Source organism: Pelophylax lessonae (genome assembly GCF_965119305.1).
Source record: "Pelophylax lessonae genome assembly, chromosome: 8".
Classification (NCBI taxonomy): domain Eukaryota; kingdom Metazoa; phylum Chordata; class Amphibia; order Anura; family Ranidae; genus Pelophylax; species Pelophylax lessonae.
In genome coordinates this window covers 240269631-240295720 of record NC_138775.1, presented here as the reverse complement: position 1 = coordinate 240295720, position 26090 = coordinate 240269631, and the positions used below count along the sequence as shown (strand labels likewise).

The following is a 26090-nucleotide window of genomic DNA, read 5'->3' as shown; positions in this document are numbered from 1 at the left end:
CTACTTATTGAAGCGCTAGAGATAAACTGTATCACAAAGTCATTTTTTTATAATTTTTTTTAAACAGGTTCCCTTTGTCATAGATTTGCACTGTAAGAAGGAGCAGTAAGGCACAACCATGGGACCAGGAAAGAAAGTTGAAAGATCTTCCGAGCAGGGGACACAGACATCAATAAAAAAATTCAATTCCATCAAATAAAAAAAATAAATAAAAAAAAAAGTGTGGCTGGAGTTGACCTTTACATATAAAATAGCGCATAAGATGGCATATTAAAGGGTTAAGTGCAAGGTACCTCATGCTGTTCATGAAGAAGCTTCAACAAGTGAGAGTAGACTTCATCTGAGTTCTGTGGTGACCTGGTATCTTCATGTTCTATTACAACAAAGTCATTGTCCTCATCTGCTGGAGGTGGTGGGATCTGGGAAAAAGCAAAGACTGATTAGCGAATTGAGGTTATGTCATTCTGTTGCAATACACCTGCAATGAACGACAGCTCATGAACTGCAATAATGGATACCATTCTCTTCTACGTGTACTTACCTGCAGCTTCTCCTCAGTCCCTTGGCGTGTCTACGAGTTCTCCCGCCTCCTCCTCGGCCAATGGCATGGTTTTGCCTTTCGGCCAATCAGGAGGCGGGTCTCAAAGTTTTGCCCAATCGGGGTGCAGAATCCCCTGTGCATTGCAGGGTGCTCATCAGAGCGAACACACAACCTACAAATTTGGGTGTTCCGCAAATGGCCAAACAGGCAATTGTTTGGCCCGAAGTCATGCTCGGGCCAAACAATTCCCTCATCCCTACTCTGCATTGTGTAAAAAGGCTGTTTAATCCTGTATGTACAGATCCTCCTCTTCTTCCATTGTCCCTATAACAAGTCCGAATAAGACAGAGTTATTGGAATCACTTTGCTCATGCTCAGTTTAGTGTGTATTGCTAGAAAGTTCTTTCTTTTTCTTAGGAGAGTGGATGTGATCATCACAGGGCCAATCAGCACTGTCCAGACAGAAGGTTAGGGGTCCTGCAGCCTCATAGGAGAGCCAGTGCAGTATGAAAACTCCTTCTACAAGCTTTAATCAGGCACTGATAGAAGTCACATGGCTACTATACACTGTTAATGAGAAAAGGTATTTAGCAGTTTATATTTACTAAAATAATTGCATTTCCATGTTCTGTGTACCGTGGGAGACCAGATAGAGTGAATGCAGGCTCCTGGGTTTAGTAACACTTTAATACTGATTTTGTTCATCTTGAACACTGGGATAAACCAACAAAACCTCTGTGCTAAACATCTGGTTTGAATGCTATCTTAGTCAATGACCTAAAACACATATGCAGACTGGGGGTTCTGAATACACTTGCAGCACACATCTGCACATCAGAACGCGTTGAATCCAAAGATAGCCAGTTCATATACAGTGCATCCGGAAAGTATTCACTGCGCTTAACTTTTTCCACATTTTGTTATGTTACAGATTTATTTCAAAATGGATTAAATTCATTATTTTCCTCACAATTCTCTAAACAATACCCCATAATGACAACGTGAAAGAAATTTGTTTGAAATCTTTGCAAATTAAAAATAAAAAAGTCAAACATACATAAATATTCACAGCTTTTGCCATGACACTCAAAATTGAGCTCAGGTGCATCCTGTTTCCACTGATCATTCTTGACATGTTTTTACAACTTGATCGGAGTCCATCTGTGGTAAATTCAGTTGATTGGATATGATTTGGAAAGGCATACACCTGTTTATATAAGGTCTTACAGTTAACTGTGCATGTCAGAGCACAAACCAAGCCATAAAGTACAAGGAATTGTCTGTAGACCTCCGAGACAGGATTGTATCGAGGCACAAATCTGGGGAAGGGTGCAGAAACATTTCTGCAGCACAGTGGCCTCCATTATTCATAAAGTTTGGAACCACCAGGACTCTTCCTAGAGTGGGCTGCATGGCCAAACTGAGCGATTGGGGGAGAAGGGCCTTAGTCAGGGAGGTGACCAAGAACCCGATGGTCACTCTGACAGAGCTTCAGCATTTCTCTGTGGAGAGAGGAGAACCTTCCAGAGGAACAACCATCTTTTCAGCACTCCATCAATCAGGCCTGTATGGTAGCGTGGCCAGACAGAAGCCACTCCTCAGTAAAAGGCACACGACAGCCCGCCTGGAGTTTGGCAAAAGGCACCTGAAGGACACTCAGACCATGAGAAACAAAATTCTCTGGTCTGATAAAACAAAGATTGAACTCTTTGGCCTGAATGAGAAGCGTCATGCCTGAAGGAAACAAGGCACATCTCGTCATCACCTGGCCAATACCACTCCTACAGTGAAGCATGGTGGTGGCAGCATCATGCTGTGGGGATGTTTTTCAGCAACAGGAACTGTGAGACTAGTCAGGATTGAGGAAAAGATAAATGCAGCAATGTGCAGAGACATCCTTACTAAAAACCTGCTCCAGGGAACTCTGGGCCCTTAGACTGGGGCGAAGGTTCATCTGCTAACAGGCAAACAACCCTAAGCACACAGCCAAGATAACAAAGGAGTGGCTACAGGACAACACTATGAATGTCCTTGAGTGGCCCAGCCAGAGCCCAGACTTGAACCCAATTGCACATTCCTGGAGAGATCTGAAAATTGCTGTGCACCGACACTTCACATCCAACCTGATAGAGCTTGAGAGGTCCTGCAAAGAAGAATGAGAGAAACTGCCCAAAAATAAGTGTGCAAAACTTGTAGCATCATACTCAAAAAGACCTGAGGCTGTAATTGCTGCCAAATGTGCTTCAATAAAGTATTAAGCAAAGGCTGTGAATACTTACATACATGTGATTTTTTGTATTTTTAATCAATTTGCAAAGATTTCAAACTAACTTCTTTCACGTTGTCCCTTTTTGGGTATTGTTTGTAGAATTTTGAGAAAAATAATGAATTTCATTCATTTAGGAATAAGGCTGTAACATAACAAAATGTGGAGAAAGTGAAGCGCTGTGAATACTTTCCAGATGCACTGTATTTCTCAGAGCACATGTTTAATTTCAATCACTACAAAAAAGCTATGTTAACAGATGAAATTAAAGTCTGTTGATGCACCAACCTTGGCAATGTCAACAAGGGTCCCGCTCTTGACTTTATCGATAGAAGCTTGGATAGTACGGACCACTACCATGTGCTCTTTGGCAAGGGCCAGGTCGTTTTTTTGCTTAGCTTGGAGTGCTGCTTTCCTGTACTGTCTCCTGCGGTTCTCCAGAAATTCCAGCTGTTCTTGTACTGAAAAAAAAAATCACATGACCAGGCAAAAGTCAGCTGTGTGGGGACAAGAACACAATAGAATCCCAGAGCTCATGTATAGTATATGATTTATTTTCATACCTGCAGGGGGAAAGTCCCCAATGGGGTCTGTGGTTTCAATTACTTTGGTTTTAAGGGGTGCCTCATCTTGCTGTGGAAGGTTAGGTGACACCTGTGGTTTGACAATCTGGATGGGCTTTTGTGGGACAGGTTTCTTTGCTGGCTGTTCACCCTAATAAAAGAGAATTCATAACTAAGTTTTAATGCTGCATGTTCATTTTAAACTGTAAACACATATATATATATATATATATATATATATATATATATATATATATATATATATATATATATATATATATATATATATATATATATATATATAGTACCTGCAAATTAGATCTAAACCTTAATGACATTTACTTTGTATGAGCACTGTGTGTCATTAACAGCTACCATTTTTCTGATTGAAATATTTGTTTTCACTTCTTATTGATGGTCCTTTTCTTCTGTAGCCACTTTGTAGTCACTTCCTGTGTAAATGCATCCCAGTGATGGCCACATGACAATTCTCAGACATTTCCTGGCACTGATAATAACAATGGACTATGCCTGCGCAGTGTGTGATGAAACAGCCACTTGTAGTCTTTTTCAGAAGCCCGTGTCAAATGTGTACAATTAGGAGACAAATTAGCTGTACAATAAGATTAGGTGTACAATTAGGAGACAAATCATTACCATCCTAGAACAGAAAGTGCCTGAATAATGAACTTCATGACAGGAATCAATAAATTAAAGTGCAGGCGGTCCCCTAGTTACAAACAAGATAGGGACTGTAGGTTTGTTCTTAAGTCGAATTTGCTTGTAAGTCGGAACAGGTACATTTTTTAAGTGTAGCTCCAGCCAAAAGAATACATTTTTAAGTTTTTTGGATAGCATAGGGAAGGGTTAACACCCCTGTACCATTTGTTTTGCTGTCTGTACCCCTGTTCAGAAGATTTCACCTCACTTTCTGTCCCTATGACAACTGAATTTTGAAAATTTTGGGTTCTTGTGGAAACGAGGATTGGTGATAAAGCTTCAGTGGAGACACCTTTTTCCTATGAGAACTCTTACAGGAGCGAATTTCCCTTCCTAGGGGATAGATTTCTCCTCACTTCCTGTTGTATCCCTCTGTTTGTAAGTAGGAGTTGTTTTGTAAGTCGGATGTTTGTAACCCGGGGACCACCTGTAATATTATAGGCAATTAAAAAAATAAACATGTTATACTTGCCTGCTCTGTGCAATAGTTTTGCACAGAGCAGCCCCGATCCACCTCTTCTCTTGTCCCCCACCGGTGCTCCAGTCCCCTCCATCCTGCCAAGTGCCCCCAGAGCAAGCTTGGTTTTCGATTCAAATCCCAACCACGGCACTACCTGTACGGAGTTTGCAAGATCTCAAAGCTGACAAGTTCTCAGAAAAGCTCCCTTCGAGCCACTGTGCCGTGCAATCAAGCTGAAGATTTTCCGACAGAAATCTAAGGGAAATCTTCTGATAAACAGGTTAGACTGAAGACTGTGGCTTTCAGAGGAAATGGTTTAAAAATGATGCACCACTCCACCAGGGCCAAAAATGTGCGCCAGATTTAGGGCCTGTGTTTATGAGCTTTGGGCTTGTGTCTAAAGTATCAATTTGAGAAGTTTCTGGGATCTTTCAAAATTCTTTGACAGGTGCAGTTGATCTCCTTCTGACCCGCATTTGACTTGCTAAATACAAGTTTCACATTTCCATAGTGAAAAACAAACAAAAACAGCGGACAAAAACCCCAGCACTGCAAATCTCTTCATCCCCCTCCTTTCCAAAATCCTGTTGGATTTTTTGTTTGGCATGGCATTTGTGTGAATGGAATGCTATAGATAAGGATCTTATAAGCAAAGTAAATGGTAGCAAGCAGCAAAAAGTGGAAGAAAGAATGTAAAAATGTTATGTTGGAAAAAAAGTAGAAAAAAAAGAACTGAGAAAAGCAGAGACTTGCAGTGTAACGCACTTCCTGAACTAATGAAGCAATCGCTTTTTTTGTTTTTCTTTTGCCAACATCCACAATATTCACAGACTCAAACTCATGTTTCTGTCATATGGCACAGTTCTTGTTGTGACTAACAATGTGTGTATGAGGAAATCCATGAAATATGTCCCACAGCTCCTTCACATGATGCATGGCTGGATGTGTGATATGGGTAGAATCTAACGTGTTATTTACTTAAAAAAAGAAAAAAAGACCCCATAAAATTATTTAGGAAAGACCATACAAACCATTCAGGAAGATGTTCAATTACAGATGAAACTAGTTGAGGCAGTGTTCCCCAGCCAATACGTTACATTCATTTCCTGGAGCGCAAGGCCAGCAGGAGGTCTTGAGCACGGTACAGGATTGGAGAGGAGCCCCCTGGATAAACTATAAGGCCTTTACCCTTAGACCTTGAGGTGAGCTGCTAGGACACTTAGAGGGGTTGAGGAGAAGCACCCCACCACCCTAAGCACGGTGTTAGGTGAAGGAGCAGCACCTGTGGAATTCCCCCCACTTGAACACTTACTTTAACCATTTTGGACTATATTTCACCCAGACTGCTGTATTTTTGTGGAGCACAGAGGACACTTTAATTTTGCCTAATATATTTGTTCACATTTTATATGCACCTGAGCACTTTATCTGTCACTATTGCATTATCAGCACTATAAGTGGTTTTCTATTCTCTTAATTATTTATATACTTTTTAGAGTGCCGTGTCTGTATTTTAGCACTGTGAGATTATTTATTTGAGTACGGATTAATTTTGCATTTTTCACACATAGCACCTTATTTATATAAACCACCCACACATGTTATAGTTCCCTTCATCCATTGTGACAGGCATTTATACTGAGCACAGTTCATGCACTACCAACCCAGAAGCGCAGTACCCCCCACCTGTTTATGATTTTGACACTGTATGGTTACCAGTTCTGGTACTAGCAGCATCTGGGATCTACACCAACCCTTTTAAATCGTTCTCCCTAGACAGCGCAGGACTCCCCACACTACTCTCTAGCCATCTTAACCATAAGTGCTGTATGTACCTGGTGCCGGTCCTTAGGCACATATACATGCGAGTGCAATGTAATTGTAAGGTTTTATATGGTTTAAAATTTTGCTGTTTTGTGCTTTTTCTGGACACTGTTTTTTTGAGTGGCGGTGTATGGCATTGAAAGGAATAACATCCTGGTACATGTAAGTGGTCATGATGGTGAAAAGATACACAGTGGGTACAACCCAAAAAAAAAAAAAAAGTGGAGTCCTATCTAGCAATAGAACATCCATCATTTGTGATGAGTGTAAATCCATGTGGGGTCACCTGGAAGTGTTCACGTGTTTTATCTGATACTAATGGCACCAGCACCTGTTCACTTACCTTTTGTTTTTCAAGCAACTATTCTTTTTAATGGGACTTACTGATACATTGGACATTAGTTGTATTTTTTTGGTGCTGTTCATTTACTGATTTTTTTGCACTTTTATAAGTGGTAAACTGTTTAGTAATCTTAATTCGCATTTTTGACAGCACAGTCTACATAGACAGAAGCCACAGAACCAGCCAGGTAACAAACTTACTTCCTAGTTTAACAATGCAACTTCTTATGTCACCGCCTACTGCTCACCTGACAACAAATTTGCATCGCCACCTTGTCCAGTGAGCAAGGAGCTCACCAGCACAGGTGTGCATGCCATAAGACTTGCCTTTAACTTTGGATGGTAAAGCAGTAAACATATGGGTATTTGAACAGTGTGTTATAGTACAGTTTTTATTACTGGATGAGACAGCTCAAAAGAACAAACAATAAAAGCCCTGTGTGGGTCAAATCAGTGGAGAGTATTTAAGGGGTAACTAGTGTGAATAATTTAGAGATTCAGTAATGAAGAATTGCCTACCTCCTCCTCTTCATCTTCAGCTCCATCATCCTCACCAGCATGTGCCAATTTCTGAGCAGCTTCCAAAGCTTTCTCCACACTGCCCACATCTCCCGCGCTCTCCATGCCAGGTAATGGAGGAAACCCTACAAGGAATTTACATTCTTTAACCCAGGAAGTTTTTCTACATGGTAAAGAGGCTGAAGCAGAATGACCCTAAAAGTTGGTTGAGATCATAAAATGGTTTCTCTCACTCCAAAAAAGGAGAGAATGTGATAGAATAAAGATCAGCTGAAGGCTGGTGACTTGTGCTATCTTAGGGTTCTAAGTTCTTAGGGTCCATTCACACTTATCGGGTCCACTTAAAGAGTGGGTACATTTTCAGGGTGGTGCTATCCATTGCAAAAATGACAGACAACACAATGTACCGTATGCAAAAAAAGGGCAGTGGGAGTTTATTTTTTGTCTGATACAGTTCATTAGCAGCCAATTTATTATGAATGGGTTGCTTTACTACAATGCATGTAAAAACCTCACAAAAGGAATGCTGAAGTGTCAATACGGACCCATTCTCATGACATGGTGTGGTAATAAATGTGCCTTCAATGTGCAGTATTAATGCATTGACATGTACTGCAGTAAGCAAGCCCTATAATTTTGAAGGGGCAGCCAAACCACCACAACACATAAAACAGCATAATGTTTTTTTCTTTTGTTTTTTTTTGTGACATGTGTCTTTAACAAGCAGCAAATAAGAATTGAAAGGCGTTGGGTTAAGCAGCCCTCTCATTTTGAAGGAGCTGCCAAACCACCACAACACACAAAACCTTGACAAGCACTATTTTTTTCTCAACACAGCACACCACAGCGCACTAGTAATTCACATGTAAGTGATGAAGTACACTTCCTAGGTGTTTGAGTTCGAGTGCCACTGAAAATAAAAATGCAAAAATGGACCACGCTGTTTTTCATGTACTACCATATGCTAAATATGAATAACATATGAAAGCACACATATATTTACCATGTTACTTCAAAGTTTGAGAACTGGTCCAAAATTGTCCCTTGAGAACCCATGCCATGCTACAGAAGAACCTATCGCCTTATTGCTCTGTAATTCACTGGGCCATCTGTCTTATAGCTGAGATGGCAACAACATAAGAGGAAGGCAGTCAACTGTAATTAACTTCTGCTGTCAACAAAATCTAAATACATATATTTTATTGTTTTACCTGCCAAAACTCTGTCATTTTTGTCTAGCTTTTTATTTTTATACCCACACCTCTACTAGTCATTAGAATTACTCTGACAATATTACAGGTAAAAGAGTAAAGATATGTGGCTAAAATAAAACTTTAAAGCGGAACTTGACCCATAACAACTTGCTTTTTGCTGGAGGCTGACATTTTGCTGAAGCCCAGAGCCCCAAGACAGCAGTAAATCATAAAGTGGAACTAAACCCATCGATTTAGTGGTTTCAAAAAACAGTTACATTACTGAAAGTTCTAATTTTCACATTTGCTTGTGTCCTCAACCAAACTGTAAAACCATCAAATGGCTGGTGTCAAAACTGATCACATGTGCAGCATCATGGCAGTTGCAGTTTAAACCGAAGCAGCGTCCTTGGTTTTAGTGGACAGGAGGGTTTTGTTCTGCTTTAAGGCTGTCAGCAGATTGGCCTCTACAAACTCAGCAGTGCCTAAAAATGCCTAAAATGGAGAGCAACTGAGCATGAGCAGAACAGGGTGAAAGAGTGTATTACTGGATTTTAAACAGTATATGTACTTATTTTAAATTTTTTACATAGCTATATCTGCAAAATAGGCCAGCATGAAGTGATCTAGCAGGACTTCATTTCTGACTAAAGTTCCACTTTCAGTACCCTTGCAAATACTCTCCTCTCCTGCTGCCTGTGCTGCTGATCGCTGCAGTAGTGGAGAAAAAATGGTGCCTAAAGAGCATGTAAAGTCTCACACGTCAATTGTGATTCTACCAGCCAAGCCCCTTTGTCACTACTGCATACTGAAGTTACACATCAGCTGGCAGAAGAAACCACAGGGCACAGTGGGAAAACAGGAAATCGACACTCCTGGGAAGATAAGTTTTAAGCTACCCATACATAAATTGAAATTAGGCCAGTTCGGTGTGGACCGTCCAAACTTTTATTTATCTATGACCACTCCTGGTTGACTTCTGCTGAACAGGGCTGTTGGAAAAAGTTTGTTAATTAGCGGCTTTATAAGTGTATTCTGGCAGTGGAGGAGTCCCGCTGTCAGAATACAATGGCACAACAGGGAAGATTCCTCCAACCACCTAGACTGTGTGGATGGGAGAATCCGTTCATTATTTTTTAATAAAAAAACAACCATCTATGGCCAGTCTTGCTTTAGAAACTAGGACTGCTTTAAAGGATTAAAAATAAAAACTAGAACTGGAATCAGAAGTGTTAATCTGTGAAGAGAAACTAGTTAATATAATTTACATGTAGAACAAAACAAGTAATCTGTTACCTGGAGGAATTGGGAGCTCAGCCAGATTCACTGATCTGCCAGCTTTGGAAGCCCGTATGGCATCCTGATATTGCTGCAAAGAGATTAGTTTGGTTACATTTAACAAGGAACAGATTCATGTGTGCTCTGCCTAGCTTCTGATACTTTGTTTAGTTTTCCCTTTATGAAAGATAAAGTTTTAATAAAAACACAACCACTATTGTTTGAGCACTGCATAAGAGATAAAGGAATGATAATAATAACTATTATTTGTCAAAAGGTTGCTATTTTTTTATCAGTTTGGCTTCGTTCATGGGACAAATTATCCTGTACAGCAGTTTTCATACACAATAAATTAAGCTTTTGGTTCTGTATTAAAGTGATTGTAAAGCTTTAAATATTTTTATTTTGTTTTATTAAAACAAAAAAATGCCATACTTGCATGCTCTGCGCAATGGTTTTGCACTAAGCAGCCCAGATCCTCCTCTTCTGGGGTCCCCTGCTGGCACTCCTGGCTCCTCCCCCTGCTGAGTGCCCCCATAGAAAGCGGCTTTCTATGGGGGCACTTGTGCAGACTCGCTCCAGAGCCTGCACAATCTGCGTCTATTGACACAGGCAGTGTTATCTCAGCCCTGTCCCCCTTGTCACAGAGTTTGATTGACAGCAGCGGGAGCCATTGGCTCCCGCTGCTATGAATCTGCCCAGTGGGGAGGGAGAGAGCTAATGCTCTAATGCACAGCGCTGGTTCAAGAGGCGGCTTAGGGAACTATAAGGCAGGGGGGGGGGGGGGGAATTCTCAAGCACAGAAGGTTTTTTACCCTAATGCATGTAAACTTTGGAACCACTTTAAAAGCACAACTCCAGACTTTTTTTTAGGACATAATGTGTAAGGAATTAAACTTTTGTATGGTTTGTACTGTCAGTGTACTTATGAGGGAGAATTCCCTAATTTCCTGTAGAGACATGAGGTGATAAGATAAGTCCCCAGTGGGGGGGAAGACACTTTTTTCAACAATATCTTTAAGATTAAATTTATTGTCTGTCTTCCTGTCTCAGTGACAACAGCTCCGCCCTTTTCTTGAAATGCTCTCCTAGGCATAGAAATCCCTCCAACAGCATCAAGGTAATCAATATTTACCATTCCCAGGGCTTTGCATGCATAATAAAAATATTTTCTCTGAAATTTAGTTTCAGGCTGTACATCCCTGTGCAGGCCCATTCCTATTAATTGGGACACAGTGGCTACACAGATACTGATGCTGCTCCAATTTGACATCCGCGCAGGTGACAGACAGTGTGCACAAGTGAACACAGTAGTACGCCCGTATAAACAAGTCCTTAAAGTGGATGTAAAGTATCATTTTTTTTTTAAATTGAATAACAAACATGTTATACTTATCTGCTCTGTGCAATGGTATTGCACAGAGTGGCCCTGAACCTCCACCTCTGGGGTCCCCCCCATCATTACTCTTGTGCCACCATAGCAAGCTGCCTATACACAATTTTTAGGCAATATGGAGCAATTTGTAGACAATTTTGCAAAGGCACCCTGGATGAAAAAAAGCCGAGTTGGATTACCTCAGACTAATGAGAGTTTCGAATTACCTCAGTAAGGAGAGGCTGTTGGATTACCTCAGTAATAATAGGCTGTTGGATTACCTCAGTAAGTAGAGGGTGTTGGATTACCCCAGTAAGGAGAGGGTGTTGGATTACCCCAGTAAGGAGAGGGTGTTGGATTACCCCAGTAAGGAGAGGGTGTTGGATTACCCCAGTAAGGAGAGGGTGTTGGATTACCCCAGTAAGGAGAGGGTGTTGGATTACCCCAGTAAGGAGAGGGTGTTGGATTACCCCAGTAAGGAGAGGGTGTTGGATAACCCCAGTAAGGAGAGGGTGTTGGATTACCCCAGTAAGGAGAGGGTGTTGGATTACCCCAGTAAGGAGAGGGTGTTGGATTACCCCAGTAAGGAGAGGGTGTTGGATTACCTTAGTAATAATAAACTGTTGGATTACCTCAGTAATGAGAGGGTGTTGGATTACCTCAGTAATAATAGGCTGTTGGATTACCTCAGTAATGAGAGAGGTTGGATTACCTCAGTAATGACAGGGTGTTGGATTACCTCAGTAATGAGAGAGGTTGGATTACCTCAGTAATGACAGGGTGTTGGATTACCTCAGTAATGACAGGGTGTCGGATTACCTCAGTAATGACAGGGTGTTGGATTACCTCAGTAATGACAGGGTGTTGGATTACCTCAGTAATAATAGGCTGTTGGATTACCTCAGTAATGAGCGAGGTTGGATTACCTCAGTAATGAGAGAGGTTGGATTACCTCAGTAATGAGCGAGGTTGGATTACCTCAGTAATGAGCGAGGTTGGATTACCTCAGTAATGAGAGAGGTTGGATTACCTCAGTAATGACAGGGTGTTGGATTACCTCAGTAATGACAGGGTGTTGGATTACCTCAGTAATGACAGGGTGTTGGATTACCTCAGTAATGAGAAGATGTTGGATTACCTCAGTAATGAGAAGATGTTGGATTACCTCAGTAATAACAGGGTGTTGGATTACCTCAGTAATTTTTACTATTGCTTAAAAAAAAAAAAAAATTATGTGTTTACTTCTGCCTTAGACCGGAAGTGATGTCATGACATAGCTCCAGTCTTCCAAGGCCATAGAAGCGATCAGAGACAATCTGGTTTCTGTTTGGCTCTATGCCAAGCCAGTCGCACCATCAGATCATTTCTCGGTCACGCTGGTAAAAACAGTAAGCCTGAGAAACACTGTCGAGTGGCATGAGAGGGGTCCCCTACCCCTGCTTCTGAAAGCGATTGAGCGGCTAATGAGGCGCTTAGACCGCTTCCATAAGAAAGCCGGTCGAAGGCTGGAAAAAAATTAAAAATAAAATACCGGGGTTATGGCTTCAGCCATAATCCCGGTAAACCACTTGAAAACTGCAACGTATATTTACGTATTGTGGTCGGCAAGTGGCTTCTGTACCCATTCAGTCCTGTGCAGGCAAATGTTCTGTGATTGCGACCAGTGTTTAAGCTGTGGTAACACTGACACCCGCAGTTCGCAAGTGCAGTGCATTCTGAATACAGTGCAGGAAATGCATTCTGGTGTGAACTGGCCCTTAAAACGAGTTGTTCTATCCTCATACCTTGACAATTCTCTCATGCATTCTGGCCTTCCTATCGTCTCCATTGGCTTTGGCTTGCTGTGCTGCAGATTTGTAGCGATCCATCCTTTGCTCCAGGGCTTGCAACACCGTAACAGCAGGAGCTTCTGGAGAGCAGACAAGGAACAGCTTAAGGAATTCAATAGTTTAGCACTGGGCCCAATAGATAAATTGTCACACTAGGTTTGTAATAAAATCTTTCTTTTATTATACAGAAGAATGAACAGCAGAATCTGATTGGTTACCACAGACAATACCAATTGTCTGACCAAATTCTTCTCAAGGATTCACTGATCAAAAATGTCCAATAATGGTACGCTGTAAAGCTGACCATACACAAAGCAATGTGATTGAATGATAGAACCTTCGATCATATACTGTATTTTGCCCAAATCATGAAGTAATCAGGCATAATACAGTTTTGATTGACTGCAAAGAGACCGAATATAAATAACTGATGAAATGCGGCAGCAAAATCTGATCACTTTGGATTAGATGGACGCAGTTTTTTTCCCCTGTTTTTGACTCCATCTAAATTTGATCACAATTATAATTTTTTAGATTGACAGATGCATTTGATCAACACAACAAGCCCATTTTTGATTTCACAATCAACTGAATTTGAATTGTCAACTGAACTCATAGGTGGTAGATCGCTTACTTTTTGGTAATCACTATTGATCAGATTCTGATTCCCACTGAATCAAAAGTCATCAAATTTGATTACAAATTGCCCATATAAGGCTAACTTAAGTGTATGTTGGCTGTAAAAATTCTCACTGAGGGGGATCAGGCAGAGAGGGATCATCAGATCGCCATAATCAGAATCTTCAGAGAATTTAAAACCTGACTTGGCTTATGTTCCATCGTGTTGCAGTGTGAAGTAAAAGGATTATTTCCCTCACTGTGAAGATAGGAGAACAGTTGCTGGCATGCAAATATGATTTTTAGCACACAGTTTTAAGTTAAATTGAATACAACAATGCACACGCTGAATTCTGACATCACTCACCTTGTCTGGTGGCAGGGCTGGGCTCTTGGGGTTCCGGTGTGCCCTGTTCTGAGGTTTGCACTTCTTGGTCTAGAGAAAAATAAAAATAAAAATCTTCTTGAAACCCATATAGAAGTTCATTCTTAGCATGTGTACTGTAATTGCTTCTACCTACCATTAGGGGGAGGAGGCATCTGACTAAGATCAACAGGCTGTCCGCACTCAATTGCTTCTAGAACAGAGCTGAATTTCTGAAAGTAGAGAAAAAAATTTGGTAAAAAGAATACACATTCTATGAATAGAAATAGTGATACACTTTTCATATAGTAAATGTTATGACAATTAATTTCACTTTGAGGACTTCAAATTCAAATGTAAATCATATCCACAGGCCTTAATTAAAAAGACAAAAAGGCCATTTAAAAAACTTTCACACCTTGCAAATCTTCATGTACTCTTTGGCCTTCTCAATGTCTCCTCTCTGTTTGGCCCGAAGAGCCGCCATCTTGTACTCATTGTGCCTTGTCATGAGTAGGGTCTTCCTCTCTGCAGTTTCAATAGATAGCGTTAGATTGTCAATGATTCCTAAAGGCGAAGTTTACGTTTTAAAAAAAATAATAAATGCATATTTTTTGCAGGTAAATTTATTATTTTACTATGGCGCCTGCAGAGAAATGTCCAGCTCTTGCAGACTCCCAGGTAAGCTGTCTGCCAGTACCTTGTACCGACAGGCACTTACTTGAGAGCTGGAAGATCAATGAACCATGAGAGCACTCACCAGTTCCTTTGCAAATCATTGAGAACTACAAGCTGTCAGCTGTGATAGAGAACAGTACTTGTAGTCTTTTCATTCACAGGAAATCCCACACAGCCCCACTGTTTTCAATTGTGACAGCAGGTGCAGGGAGAAGATCTCCTGTCCGCTGTCACAGGAAGGGGGGAATTGGGGGGAAGAGGGTGCCAATGCTGGAACATGTTGCACGTTCCACCCAAAAATGGGTGGAACATGTAACTTGTTCCGAAGTGAACTTATCCTTTAAAAGCTAAGTCTACCTTTCACAGAAACTGGCCCATGCAGACAAGAGGCCCCAGTAGTTTATATCCTTATGTCCTGGGTTATTTGCAGGTCATAGCAGCCATTGACACTTGCCCCTAGCATTGCTGCTGTGTCTGGCAATTAGGTCAGGACATACGGATGTAAACCATATAGTATTTTGGCGAAGCGACAGAAGCAGCCTACAGGTAAATATAAATATTTACCTGTAGGCTGCTTCTGTCACCTAAATATATCTCAACAAAGCGCACTGTACAACTACTGGGGCCCCTTGACTGCAGGAGCCAGTTTCTGTAAAAGGTGAACTTAGCCTCTAATAGTAAAACTAACAGAAATAAGCAACATATTTCCATTCGGACATTTTGCAGAAAACATTGCTGAACAGATAAAAGTGCTGAAAAGATTCCCACACTGTGCTTTCTGATTGAGCCACATTGTAATCTGGAACACTGTGGTCTAATTATGTTCCTGAATTCATTTCAAACCTGTTGAGGTAAAGAATGTCTGCTAAGTTCTGCATGGTGCAGAACGTATTACAAATACAGCAGCAGAAAGAAAGGGTGTAGAATCTAAAATTGCATCTCTGGAAAGCAAAATTTACAAAAGACTTCTACACTGTGCCCCGGAGATGAACAACTAAAGGATCTTACATGAGAGTATAAACAAGTCCCAACTCCAGTCACTGTGTGATGCACGTGTCTCAAAGCAAGAAAAAACATTCTTTGGGGCCCATTCACACAAATGCATGCTGGCATGCGTTTTAACACACGTTGTGCTGCGATGTGCTGTTACTATGCATCACATTGCTTTCTTTTTTTTCTTTCATTGGCAAGGTTATGCACTGCAGCACGTGTTGGGTACATCACACAACTCTGCTGGTGTAAAAGAGCCCTTACATTCCCTGAATGAGCCAAATCCATTTGTGCCTCATGACTACAGCTAGTTTTTGTGTGGCCCAATTTAAAAACAAAAAAACAAAATAAAAAAAGTTTATTGCACTTTTTGTGCGGTTTTTCACGTGTAGGGCAACCCGCCCAAATGAATGGGCTTCCCTAAATGCGACACACAATATTCCAGGTGACGTCACACCTGCTTCATTCTACCTTTACAGCGTGAAAACGATACACGGAAACCTCAAGATTACAACTTTCATAAATAAGGACAGCTGGATTTTGTTGACATGGGTTTCAAATCCCTCACCTGCTTCTTCTTGTGTGACAGCTGGCTCCTCACTGGCAGTAACTGGTACCTCTACAGCCACAGGTTGGCTTTGGCTGCTATTGGTTTCTGAAGGTTTAGTTAAAGCTGGAGCCTCATCTAGTTCCTGTACAGTGATAGTGAGGAGTGGATCTGCTGCAGGTTTCCCACTGGCCACTGCTGGTGGCATCTCCTCCTCATTCACAGGTTTGCCTTGTTTAGCAGCTTTTAACATAGATTCCAGTGTCTGTAAGATTAGGAGACAGAAATATCTAAATTGATAATATAGTATCTAATATAGGAACAGCGCAAACCAATTAATCATATTCATAGCTCAGTCTCTGTTTTATGTCCTTTTGATGTTCAGTTATGTGACTGCACAACAGTTTCTGTGAATTAAAATGGTAAAGCATTTTTTTTTATACATTGACTACAGCAATTAGTCACGTAAAGCATTCCTCATATTGACTACAGCAATTAGTCACGTAAAGCATTCCTCATATCGGAAATGTCTTTTCCAGGAGCCTTTCAGGACAATCACCTCTGAGAGACCTTGGCTCCCCCCTTCTCAGGAAACACTGCCTCAACCATGTAGGTTTAAACACCCTGTCAGCCGATGCCCTTCAGTTCTCCAAGAGTACCTACGGCCAGCTGGGGAGACACAAAGACATATCATACCAACCTCCATTCTTCTGACCGTCTTATGTCCAGAACTTCTTCAGGTGGGTAATGGTGCTGTCCTGAAAGACTCCAGGAAAAGATGTTATCGGTAAGAGTAACTCTGTTTTTCCCTCCTCTTCCTTCAGGACAGCCACTTCTGAGAGGATAAGCGAATACTTATCACTAGGGTGGGACCACTGATTGAAGGTATTTGCGCCCAAAAGCTTGATCTTTAGTGGACAACAGGTCCAGCCTGTAGTGCTTGGTGAAGGTCACAAAACGTGACCAGGTAGCTGCCCGACAGATCTGCTCTAGGGTAGCACCAGCTCTCTCCACCTGGGAAGTCGCCACAGCCTTAGTGGAATGTGCCCTGATACCCACCGGGACCTCCTTCCCGCTTGAAACACAGGCCTGGCTAATGGCTAACCTAAGCCATCCGGCTAAAGAACTCTTGGAGGCTTTAGAACCCTTACTAGAGCCAGAAAATAGAACAAAGAAGGAATCAGACTTCCTCAATTCCTTTGTATGATTCATGTACTGAAGGACACACCTAACATTTAACTTATGATAGTAACTCTTATGTTCACTCACAGGATTTGAACAGAAAGTTGGTAAAACGATTTCTTGGTCTCTGTGAAACTTCAAGGCCACTTTTGGTAAAAAAGCCGGATCTGTCTGAGCTCTAACAGAAAGAGCTTCCAGTTCACTAACCCTTCTGGCGGTAATGATTACCACTAAAATAAACTGACTTGAGGGTTAAAAACTACACGACACAAGACTTAGTAGGTTAAAACGGCTCTCCTAAGAGAGCCTGTAGAACCATGGATAGATCCCACATGGTAAAAGGGGGATTGCTCACTGGTCTCTGCCTGTTTAAGGCCCTAAAGAATCAAATCACCCAAGGGTTTTCAGCTAAAAAGACACTTCTTGCCAAGACTTGAGTCTTTAGTGTGCTGACAGCTAAACCTTTATCTGCCCCACTCTGTAGAAATTTCAGCACTGCCACTGAGCTGCTTACATCACAGGAGTTCTCTGAACACCAGCTATAAAAACAATTCCAAAAGGTAAATGGCCCAGGTTTCTTTTTTCCTGCTACTAAGCAGAGTCCCCGCCAAGAGATCCGAAAACCCCTTGCTTTTCAGCAAATCTTCCTCAGAAAGCCAGGCTGCGAGATTCCAGCACTCCACCTGGGGACAGGAAACTGGACCCTGAAAAAGAAGATCCTCCCGAAATGGTAAAATCCTAAACTTCCTCAGGACCGCTGGTATTAGTACAGGCAGGGGGGAAGGCATAGCAGCTGGAGAAATGCCAGCTCTGAGCGAGCACATCCACTCCAAACACCCTGACTCACCTGTTCAGGGAGAAGAGCCGCATTTTCGTATTCTGCCGGGAGGCAAACAGATAATAGTTGGTGCTGGCTTCTCTTGGAGCAGTCCCTGTGGTCTGTGCCTCTGACATCTCCAGGAGTGGTCACAAGCCAGCTGTGCCTCTAGTTGTTCCCCAGCATTCGCTCGCACCAGGCTATCATCCAGCCCGCTCTTCAAATCCCCCGCGGCCGGAACCAGTGGGACTTTCTGCAGAAATGTCCGCTTCTGCAGTGCTCCCCCGAGCGAAGGAGAGTGGACCCCTGCAGCCTCAGACCCCCCCCCCCCCCGAGGTCTGGTGAGGGCCGGGGTGATGCCAGGCAGCCCAATAGGTAATCCGGGCTCCCTACCCAGACCTTTAGCTGCCTTAGCCTCCCCTGGCAGTTATAGCCCTGGTTCCTAGTGATGTCTCCCCACCGGAGGAAACACCAGAACTGAAAGGGGGTTTGAATCTACATGGTTAAAGCAGTGTTTCCTGGCAAGGTCGCTCAGAGGTAGCAGTCTTGAAAGAGGAGGGGGGGAAAAAGTCAAACATGACATTTAAAAAATTAAAACAGATGTTTAACATAATCCATTCTCCTTCACCTGGAAAGGCAAGTTTTTTTTTTTCTTCCTTCTAGACTGTGAGGCTCCCTTTGTCCCATATTATGATCACAGACGGGTACTACCAAGGTATTCTCACTGCCAGAGCATGGACCCAAGATGCCACCCTTCCAGATGCAGGTTGCCCTGTTGGATCACGCTGGCTGGTAAAGGGAGGGGGGCCGTCTTCAGAGTCCAAAGCAATGCAGCACTGTTCAGCTGTTGAGGGGGACAATGTTGCAGTATATAAACTGCAGGCCCTGCAAAGTGGACACTCTCCTGGAGGAAAACCAGAAGGCTGTCAGAATCAATGGACATTTTTTTTGAACAAGAATCAAGATTTGGCGGGCTCAATTTTTTCAGTGGTGTGTATGGATGTCCTAAGAATACATAGGAAATGTATCCGTTTAGGATAATAGGAAGTGTACTTTAAGGGAGTTGCTGTATTGTAAAAATTCCAGAAGTCTTAACTCAAAGGGCTATATCAATATTGAAACCGACCTTTAATCCTCGCTCATATCGCCTGGCTTTGGAGGTTTCATTGGCTTGCTTTGCATTGGCAATTGCGGTCTGGTAGTTCGTGATCCGATCTTGGAGAGTTGCCAGCAATCCCCCCGTACTTGCCTAAAAAAGAAAAGGAACAAAGCAGCAGTTAAGGGCACACTTAAGGGTAATGGGCTCATGTGTGTTTGGGATCCTAATCCCAACCTACCTGCCCGATCCCACCAGGAAGCTGACAATGCTCACCGCTAATCACCGGCATTGAGACATTTCCTAGTCTGTGCAGCTGTGGACCGGGAAATGTCTCACTGCCTGTGATTAGTGTTGTGCAGTGTCGGCTTCCTGGCGGGATCGGGCAGGTGGGTTGGGACTAGGATCCCAAACATACCTGAGCCCATCTCTAGTGCTCAGGGTTATTATTATACAGGATATATAGCGCCAACAGTTGAAGCTGAAAATTTCATGACTTTTTGTTAAAATTTATAAAAAAGGTATATGAAAATAATGGGTTTTATAAAATGTGAAACTAGTGTAATTGCAGTAAGTATACAACCTGAATTATTACTGTAAGATTAAATTAAAGCAGTTTTTTTTAATAAAGGTTTTTATTGAATCCAACCACAAAGATGAATACAGAGTAGTGACATCATCAGCAATCTTAGACACCCCATACCAATCAGCTAGCCAGAAAATATTTCCGCCCACCTAAGCAGGCACAAATCCGGCTGCAGGGGAGGACCCATAATTATTGAATACAACTAAGCAAAACTAAAAATCATCTACATTAGCTGTAAGAGAGAAAACCATATACAGGAGAGAACAAAAAAGGGGGGGGGGGGTTGGGACAGAGGGGAGGAGTAGGGAAAAACCAACTTCAAAGAAACAACCAAGTGCAATACTCGCAAACGGAGAACACAGACCTACCACAGCTGTTCCAGTTGAGCTATCGACAAAAAGATAAGTGTGGTAGTCTTAGGAATAAGAAAAAGTGGTTCAATAAAACCAAGTCTCTCGCCTCGCTACTGTTCCTCTTTTCGCTTCAAGGTCGCAGCGAGTACCTCCATCAATTGAATCTCGTTAAATTACGCAATGAATGATTTTGATCTGTATTCACACATTTTATTGGCTGCTGTTCCATATTTTGATGAATGCAATTTCTATAAAGACATCAAAATACTCCCTTTGTGATCATCTGCTTATCACAGAATGTGATTAGCAACCCAGCTTAAAAGTGAACCTGTGCCCAGACTAAGGACATCCAAGCAGACCTACACTCATCTCTGCTCCAGTGGTGCAATTTCCACAGGATCCATCACCTTCACCAACATCTTCTTGCATGATTAGGCCATCTTTTTTGGCCAGGCCAAGATGAAGAAACTTCTATGTATGGGCACAGGAGTTTCTTCATCCAAATAATCAGTATATGCTGGGATTGTACAATGAGCTACACATGATAATACTCTGTAAAGTGTTTGTGAGGAGGACAGGAAGAAGTCTTAATTACAGAAGAGATTAGCAATAGCTAACAAAAAAAAAAATATATACTGAACACTAATGTGTGTCAGAAAATATCAGTCACAGGGGAGATAAAGTACCTTGATATCTGGTAGCATGATGAGATGGAAAGATTACTGCCATCAGCTGTCAAGTGCTCTATGCCCTTTCAGTGATACTTTAGGATCCTCTAATACATAAATATTAAAAAAAAAAAAAAAAATAGAAAACCTAAAAAGCCAGAGAGAACTTCTGTCCCTGCAATCCCAGCCCGTGGAAGTGAGTGTTCTACAGTGCGAGTGAGAAAAGTCTTGACCGAGCATGACTGGTGGAAATAAAAACAAAGGGACGCGGGAGAGAGGAGTGGAGGTAGTAGAGAACAGTAAGCGCTCTGTCTCATGATGCAGGGAGTGGTTGGACCAGCTGCAGTCAGTGGGAAAAACCGTTACCACGGCTGAGCCTGGATTTCTAAGTAAACGGATTCAAACTAAAAATGGAAATGTTAAAAATAACCTGTGAATCAGAAAATAGAATAAAAACGTATACTTTGATCAAATTGGTCAACAGATGAACAGTCATACAAACACGTTACCATGTTAAAGGGAAAGCTTTATTTTTTGTCTTTTAGCCCTTATTTTAGTAAACCCTAGTCACACATAAACACCTATGTGTTTTTAAAAAGAATCTGTATTTGCACTATATATGTTTTAGGGGTCAGCCAAGTAGATGTGAACTCAAGCCGAAAAATAAAAACTATATAACATATCTACACTCACCAGCCAATTTATTAGGTACACCTGTACATTAAAAATCAAGCCGCTCAGCTCACCTCCTGCAGTGCGGCGCCACGGCCCTGTGTCTAGCAGGGGGGTTGAGAACCCCTGCTGTATATGACACACAGGCAAAAAAAACAGGATGTTATCAATTGACAAGATTTTTCTGGCTCTTATCAAACAGGTATACTCAACAGACCAAAAGCAGCAAATAAGAGAAGTTCATTGTTAAGGTTTGCATACCCTTCAAATAGTACAGAAGGCAAAGACACACACATTCAAAGTGTTGACTGAGAACACCCACACGGGTGCTTCTGGAAGTCCCCTGTGTTACGTCTTAACCTACCATCAAGGACTGACATGCCAATTTCCTCTGGGAGTTTGGACTTGATTGTCTTCTGGTCTCATGCAGCAGATGTAATAAACATGTTTTTGTTGAACCACAATTGTCTAAAAAGTCTGTATATGCTGCAAAATTAGAAGAACCCTTCACCGGAAACACCTGTACTCAGTTTGGAGGGGTGTCCACTTACTTCTGGCCATATAGATGGGTGTGATGGTCAGGTGCCCACAAACATTTGACCATATTGTTCACTTAATTATTAGTGAAATCAAATCTAAATCAGCACAAATATGTCCTCAACTCAGTGCAACAAATAATGAATACCATATAATAACAACTAATGGCCTATGTTGAAGTCCTGTTTTGACTGCTGCCAAAATTAATAAAAGCATATTCACTAGTGACTCTATGAACTTAAAATCACATAAATGTAAAGTGAAGTGCAACCATATGTGCAAATTCTAACCAGTACATAAAAAAATTAAAGTCCAATGTGTATCAGTGACAGAAAGATAGTCCAAATTGTAGATATCAACTCCACTCCTGTGAAAGTTCAACTTAACACTCCAGTGTGTTCAGTGACCACCATCTATAGACTGAATGCCTGCTCACCTCCCAGTAATGACCCAATGACAGAGTCACAATCGCCTGGTATGATGTCTTAATAGAAGATGTGGGAACACTCCTGTAGAGAACAACTTTGGATCTCGTTTTTCCACTTCTAAAAACTCAAATGGAAAACCATAGTGCTCTCAACAGCACTTGCTGAAGAAGCCCTAGACGGGGCTGGGAGGAGCCGTTTTCCAGGACGTTGTGTACTCTTGTATCAGCATGGTGAGCTGATGATATGCTTGATATTCACTTGTGTTATGTGAGTGTTTTTAATGGCTGTATCTAGTTTTTAATAAATGATTTTAGCAGAGAGCACTATTTTTTTCCATTTTGTTTTTATGTGATTAGTAAAAGCACTTCTTTGTACCCCTAGACTAAATAAGCAATTAGGCCTTGCAGTGTGGGCGCAGCCCTACTGCAAGGGATAATTGTTATGTTTCCTAGAGTCTGGCTTTAATAGCTTGTTGGGGGTAGGGTGGTAATCAAGCTGGTAACCCATGCTTCCAGGCTGGCTTTGTTGTGTGGCTGGGCTGTGTAAATGCCAGAACCGGAAAAAAATCCTTAGACAGGTAAATGGCTTCTATATACAATATGTTATCAAAAGTATTGGGACACCTGCCTTTACATGCACATAGACTTTAATGGCATCCTAGTCTTATTCTGTAGGGTCAAATATTGAGTTGGCACACCCTTTGCAGCTAGAACAGCTTCAACTCTTCTGGGAAGGCTGTCCACAAGGTTTAGGAGTGTGTCTATGGGAACGTTTGACCATTCTTCCAGAAGTGCATTTGTGAGGTCAGGCACTGATGATGGGCGAGAAGGCCTGGCTCGCAGTCTATCGGGTTGAGGTCAGGACTCTGTACAGGCCAGTCAAGTTCCTCCACCTCAAACTTGCTCATCCATGTCTTTATGGGCCTTGCTTTGTGCACTGGTGTGCAGTCTTGTTGGACAGGAAGGGGCCATCCCCAAACATTTCCCACAAAGTTGGGAGTATGAAATTGTCCAATTGACGCCTTAGGCGTTCCCTTCACTGGGACCAAGGGGCCAAAGCCCAACCCCTGAATAACACCATAATCCCCCCTCCACCAAATAATTTTGACCAGTGCATATAGCAAGGTCCATAAAGACATGGATGAGCGAGTTTAGGGTGGAGGGACTTGACTGGCCTGCACAGAGTCCTGACCTCATCCCGATAGAACACCTTTGGGATGAACTAGTGTGGAGACGGCAAGCCAGGCCTTCTCTTCCTACAGCAGTGTCTGACCCCACAAATGCACTTTTGGAAGAATGGACAAACATTCCCATAGACACACTCCTAAGCCTTGTGGACAGCCTTCCCAGAGGAGTTGAGCTATCATAGCTGCAAAAGGTAGGCCAGCACAATATTGAACCCTTCAGGCTAAGACTGGGATTCCATTAAGTTCATGCTCGTGTAAAAGCATCCCAATACTTATGGTAATATAGTGTATGTATTTCTTCTGTGTACTTATTTTACCTGAAATTCAGCTTTAAATGCATCAAATGTGCTAATGAGGGCAGACCTATACATTGACTTACAGTGTGAACATTGAACCTGGCTCCAAAGGTGCTATTATTGATAACAGAACAACAATCTATGGAGACATCTGCCCTAACAACCCATTAGTCTCAGCCTGACTGTATCTGCATGTGCAGGTATGTTACCTTAGAGGGGCTTTTGTGGTCCTCAGCTGAAGAAGTAACTTGTTTGGCAGGCTCTGCTTCTTCCACTTGCTGAAGTTCAGCCTCTTCAACATCTTGTATGTCGGTATAAGACTCATCCTCTACCGCCCCCATCACTTCCTGCAGCTCAGCCTAAAACCACAAGAGACACCAAGATATATATGCATACATGTAACCTGCTTAATGCTAATCAAAATAAAAAGTCAAGCTCACCAGCAAATCGTCATCATCCTCTAGATCATCATCACCTCCCTCTTCCTCTGCATCCAGGTCTCTCATGCACTCCTGTGCCATCTTCTCTATGTGATCCATAGGAACTGGGGCTGTAGAGATATTTCAGTGACAAAGAACAGACTTTCAAAGAAGCAGAACCACTACAGCAAAACATTATATTCAGTTACAGTGTAACTAAAGGCAGAGATACATACCTCAGCTCCAACAGTCCAATACCTGCATGGTTTCTCACCGAAATCTTCTCCCCAGCTTTTTGCCAGGTGTTAGCGGCTTGATTGGCTGGTGTAAGATGACATCACTTCCACGCATGTGTGGAAGTCATTCATCTTTGCACACTGGCACCATTCCAGAAATGTAAACTGAGCTGCGCCTGCGTAGATCAGAGTACATTCTGCATTGCATATCTCTTCTGCAAAAAAGAGCTTGTCTAGTCACAACTTATTTGCCTTTAGATTCACTTTGACAGTTACAGGGGTAGGGGACAAACCAAAAAATATTGAGGGGGTGCTTAGAATGGTCACCTTTTTTTTCCTATCATGTAAATCTTTTCCAGAGGAGACAAAAAAAATGTTCCGGTAACTGCATAAAAAGTGTTAGCTGGCATTGAAATCAAATTTGTTTGCTGCTCAAATAAAGTCCAAAGACTCCATTGTCCTCAGGGTGACAACGCTGCTGTGTAATTACAAAGCAAAACAAACAGTGTTGTCACTTTGGTAAAGATAGCAAAAAGTATTTGCCCCACGGTCTGAACAAGGTTATTTATCAGGCAATAAAACTTTGTTACATGGGGGATTTAGAATAACAAAAACTGCTGTGCTAAATGCTAGAAGCACACTGCATCATAGATGTAATTGTTGATTTTGCCCATAGTTACACTTTTTATTTTTTTATCAGGTCATTTTTTTATTGAAAGTATTTTACAGTTAAAGAGGAAGTAAACCCTCCTCTGCAAGTTGTACCTATAGGTAAGCCTATGATAAGGCTTACCTATAGGTACTGTAAATATCTCCTAAACATGCACCGTTTAGGAGATATTTACCTTAAATGCAGCCAGTGACATCACTGGCGCATGCGCTCTGAAGGAACGGACGCTGGTGTCGTTCCTTCAGAGCCCCATGCCGTGACCGTCGGCTCCCGCGTGCATGCACTGGAGTGACGTAATCGCGGCTCCAGCCAATCAGATGGGCGGATGCCGCAAACCCAGAAGAAGGGCGACAGAACATGTCACCCATGAGAGAGGTGAGCGGTCGGCACTTCGGGGCTTCGTTTTAAGGTAAGTATTTCATAATGAGCTAGTATGCGATGCATACTAGCTCATTATGTGTTTGTCTTTCAGGTGTTTTTTTTTTTTCAAGAAAAAAATTCGGAGGTTTACAACCTCTTTAAATACAAACAATGAAACAAGTATCTCAATGCAATTGAAAAGCATAATACCCTACAAAGTTCAAAGAAAACAACAACGTGCAAAAGGCACACAGCTTAAAGGAGTTGTAAAGTCAGAAAGTTTTTCATCTTAATGCATTTTATGCATTAAGATAAAAAACCTTCTGGGTTTAGCAGCCTTCCCAGCACCCCCTAATACTTATCTGAGCTCCATCTCTGTCCAGCAATGTCCACGAGTCCCTCAGCTATCCAGGACTCTCCCTCCTGATTGGCTGAGACACGCCATTGACTCCCGCAGCTGTAAAAGTCAAGTTAGCC

General features: G+C 42.0%; 1 protein-coding gene across 2 annotated transcripts in view; it reads right to left on the bottom strand.

Moving 5' to 3' along the window:
* The window catches only part of CC2D1B (coiled-coil and C2 domain containing 1B), a 74147-nt gene that overhangs the window by 24979 nt on the left and 23078 nt on the right, over nucleotides 1–26090 (bottom strand). For both annotated transcript variants that reach the window (XM_082265313.1, XM_082265314.1), the window contains exons 4-16: nucleotides 24369–24478; nucleotides 24138–24287; nucleotides 19233–19355; nucleotides 16129–16372; nucleotides 14311–14420; nucleotides 14050–14125; nucleotides 13896–13964; nucleotides 12866–12990; nucleotides 9725–9797; nucleotides 7236–7360; nucleotides 3371–3521; nucleotides 3096–3268; nucleotides 294–419 (exon numbers count right to left, since the gene is read on the bottom strand). In XM_082265313.1, coding sequence (XP_082121439.1) covers nucleotides 294–419; nucleotides 3096–3268; nucleotides 3371–3521; nucleotides 7236–7360; nucleotides 9725–9797; nucleotides 12866–12990; nucleotides 13896–13964; nucleotides 14050–14125; nucleotides 14311–14420; nucleotides 16129–16372; nucleotides 19233–19355; nucleotides 24138–24287; nucleotides 24369–24478 — 1655 coding nt within the window. The remainder of the gene's footprint in view (nucleotides 1–293; nucleotides 420–3095; nucleotides 3269–3370; nucleotides 3522–7235; nucleotides 7361–9724; nucleotides 9798–12865; nucleotides 12991–13895; nucleotides 13965–14049; nucleotides 14126–14310; nucleotides 14421–16128; nucleotides 16373–19232; nucleotides 19356–24137; nucleotides 24288–24368; nucleotides 24479–26090) is intronic.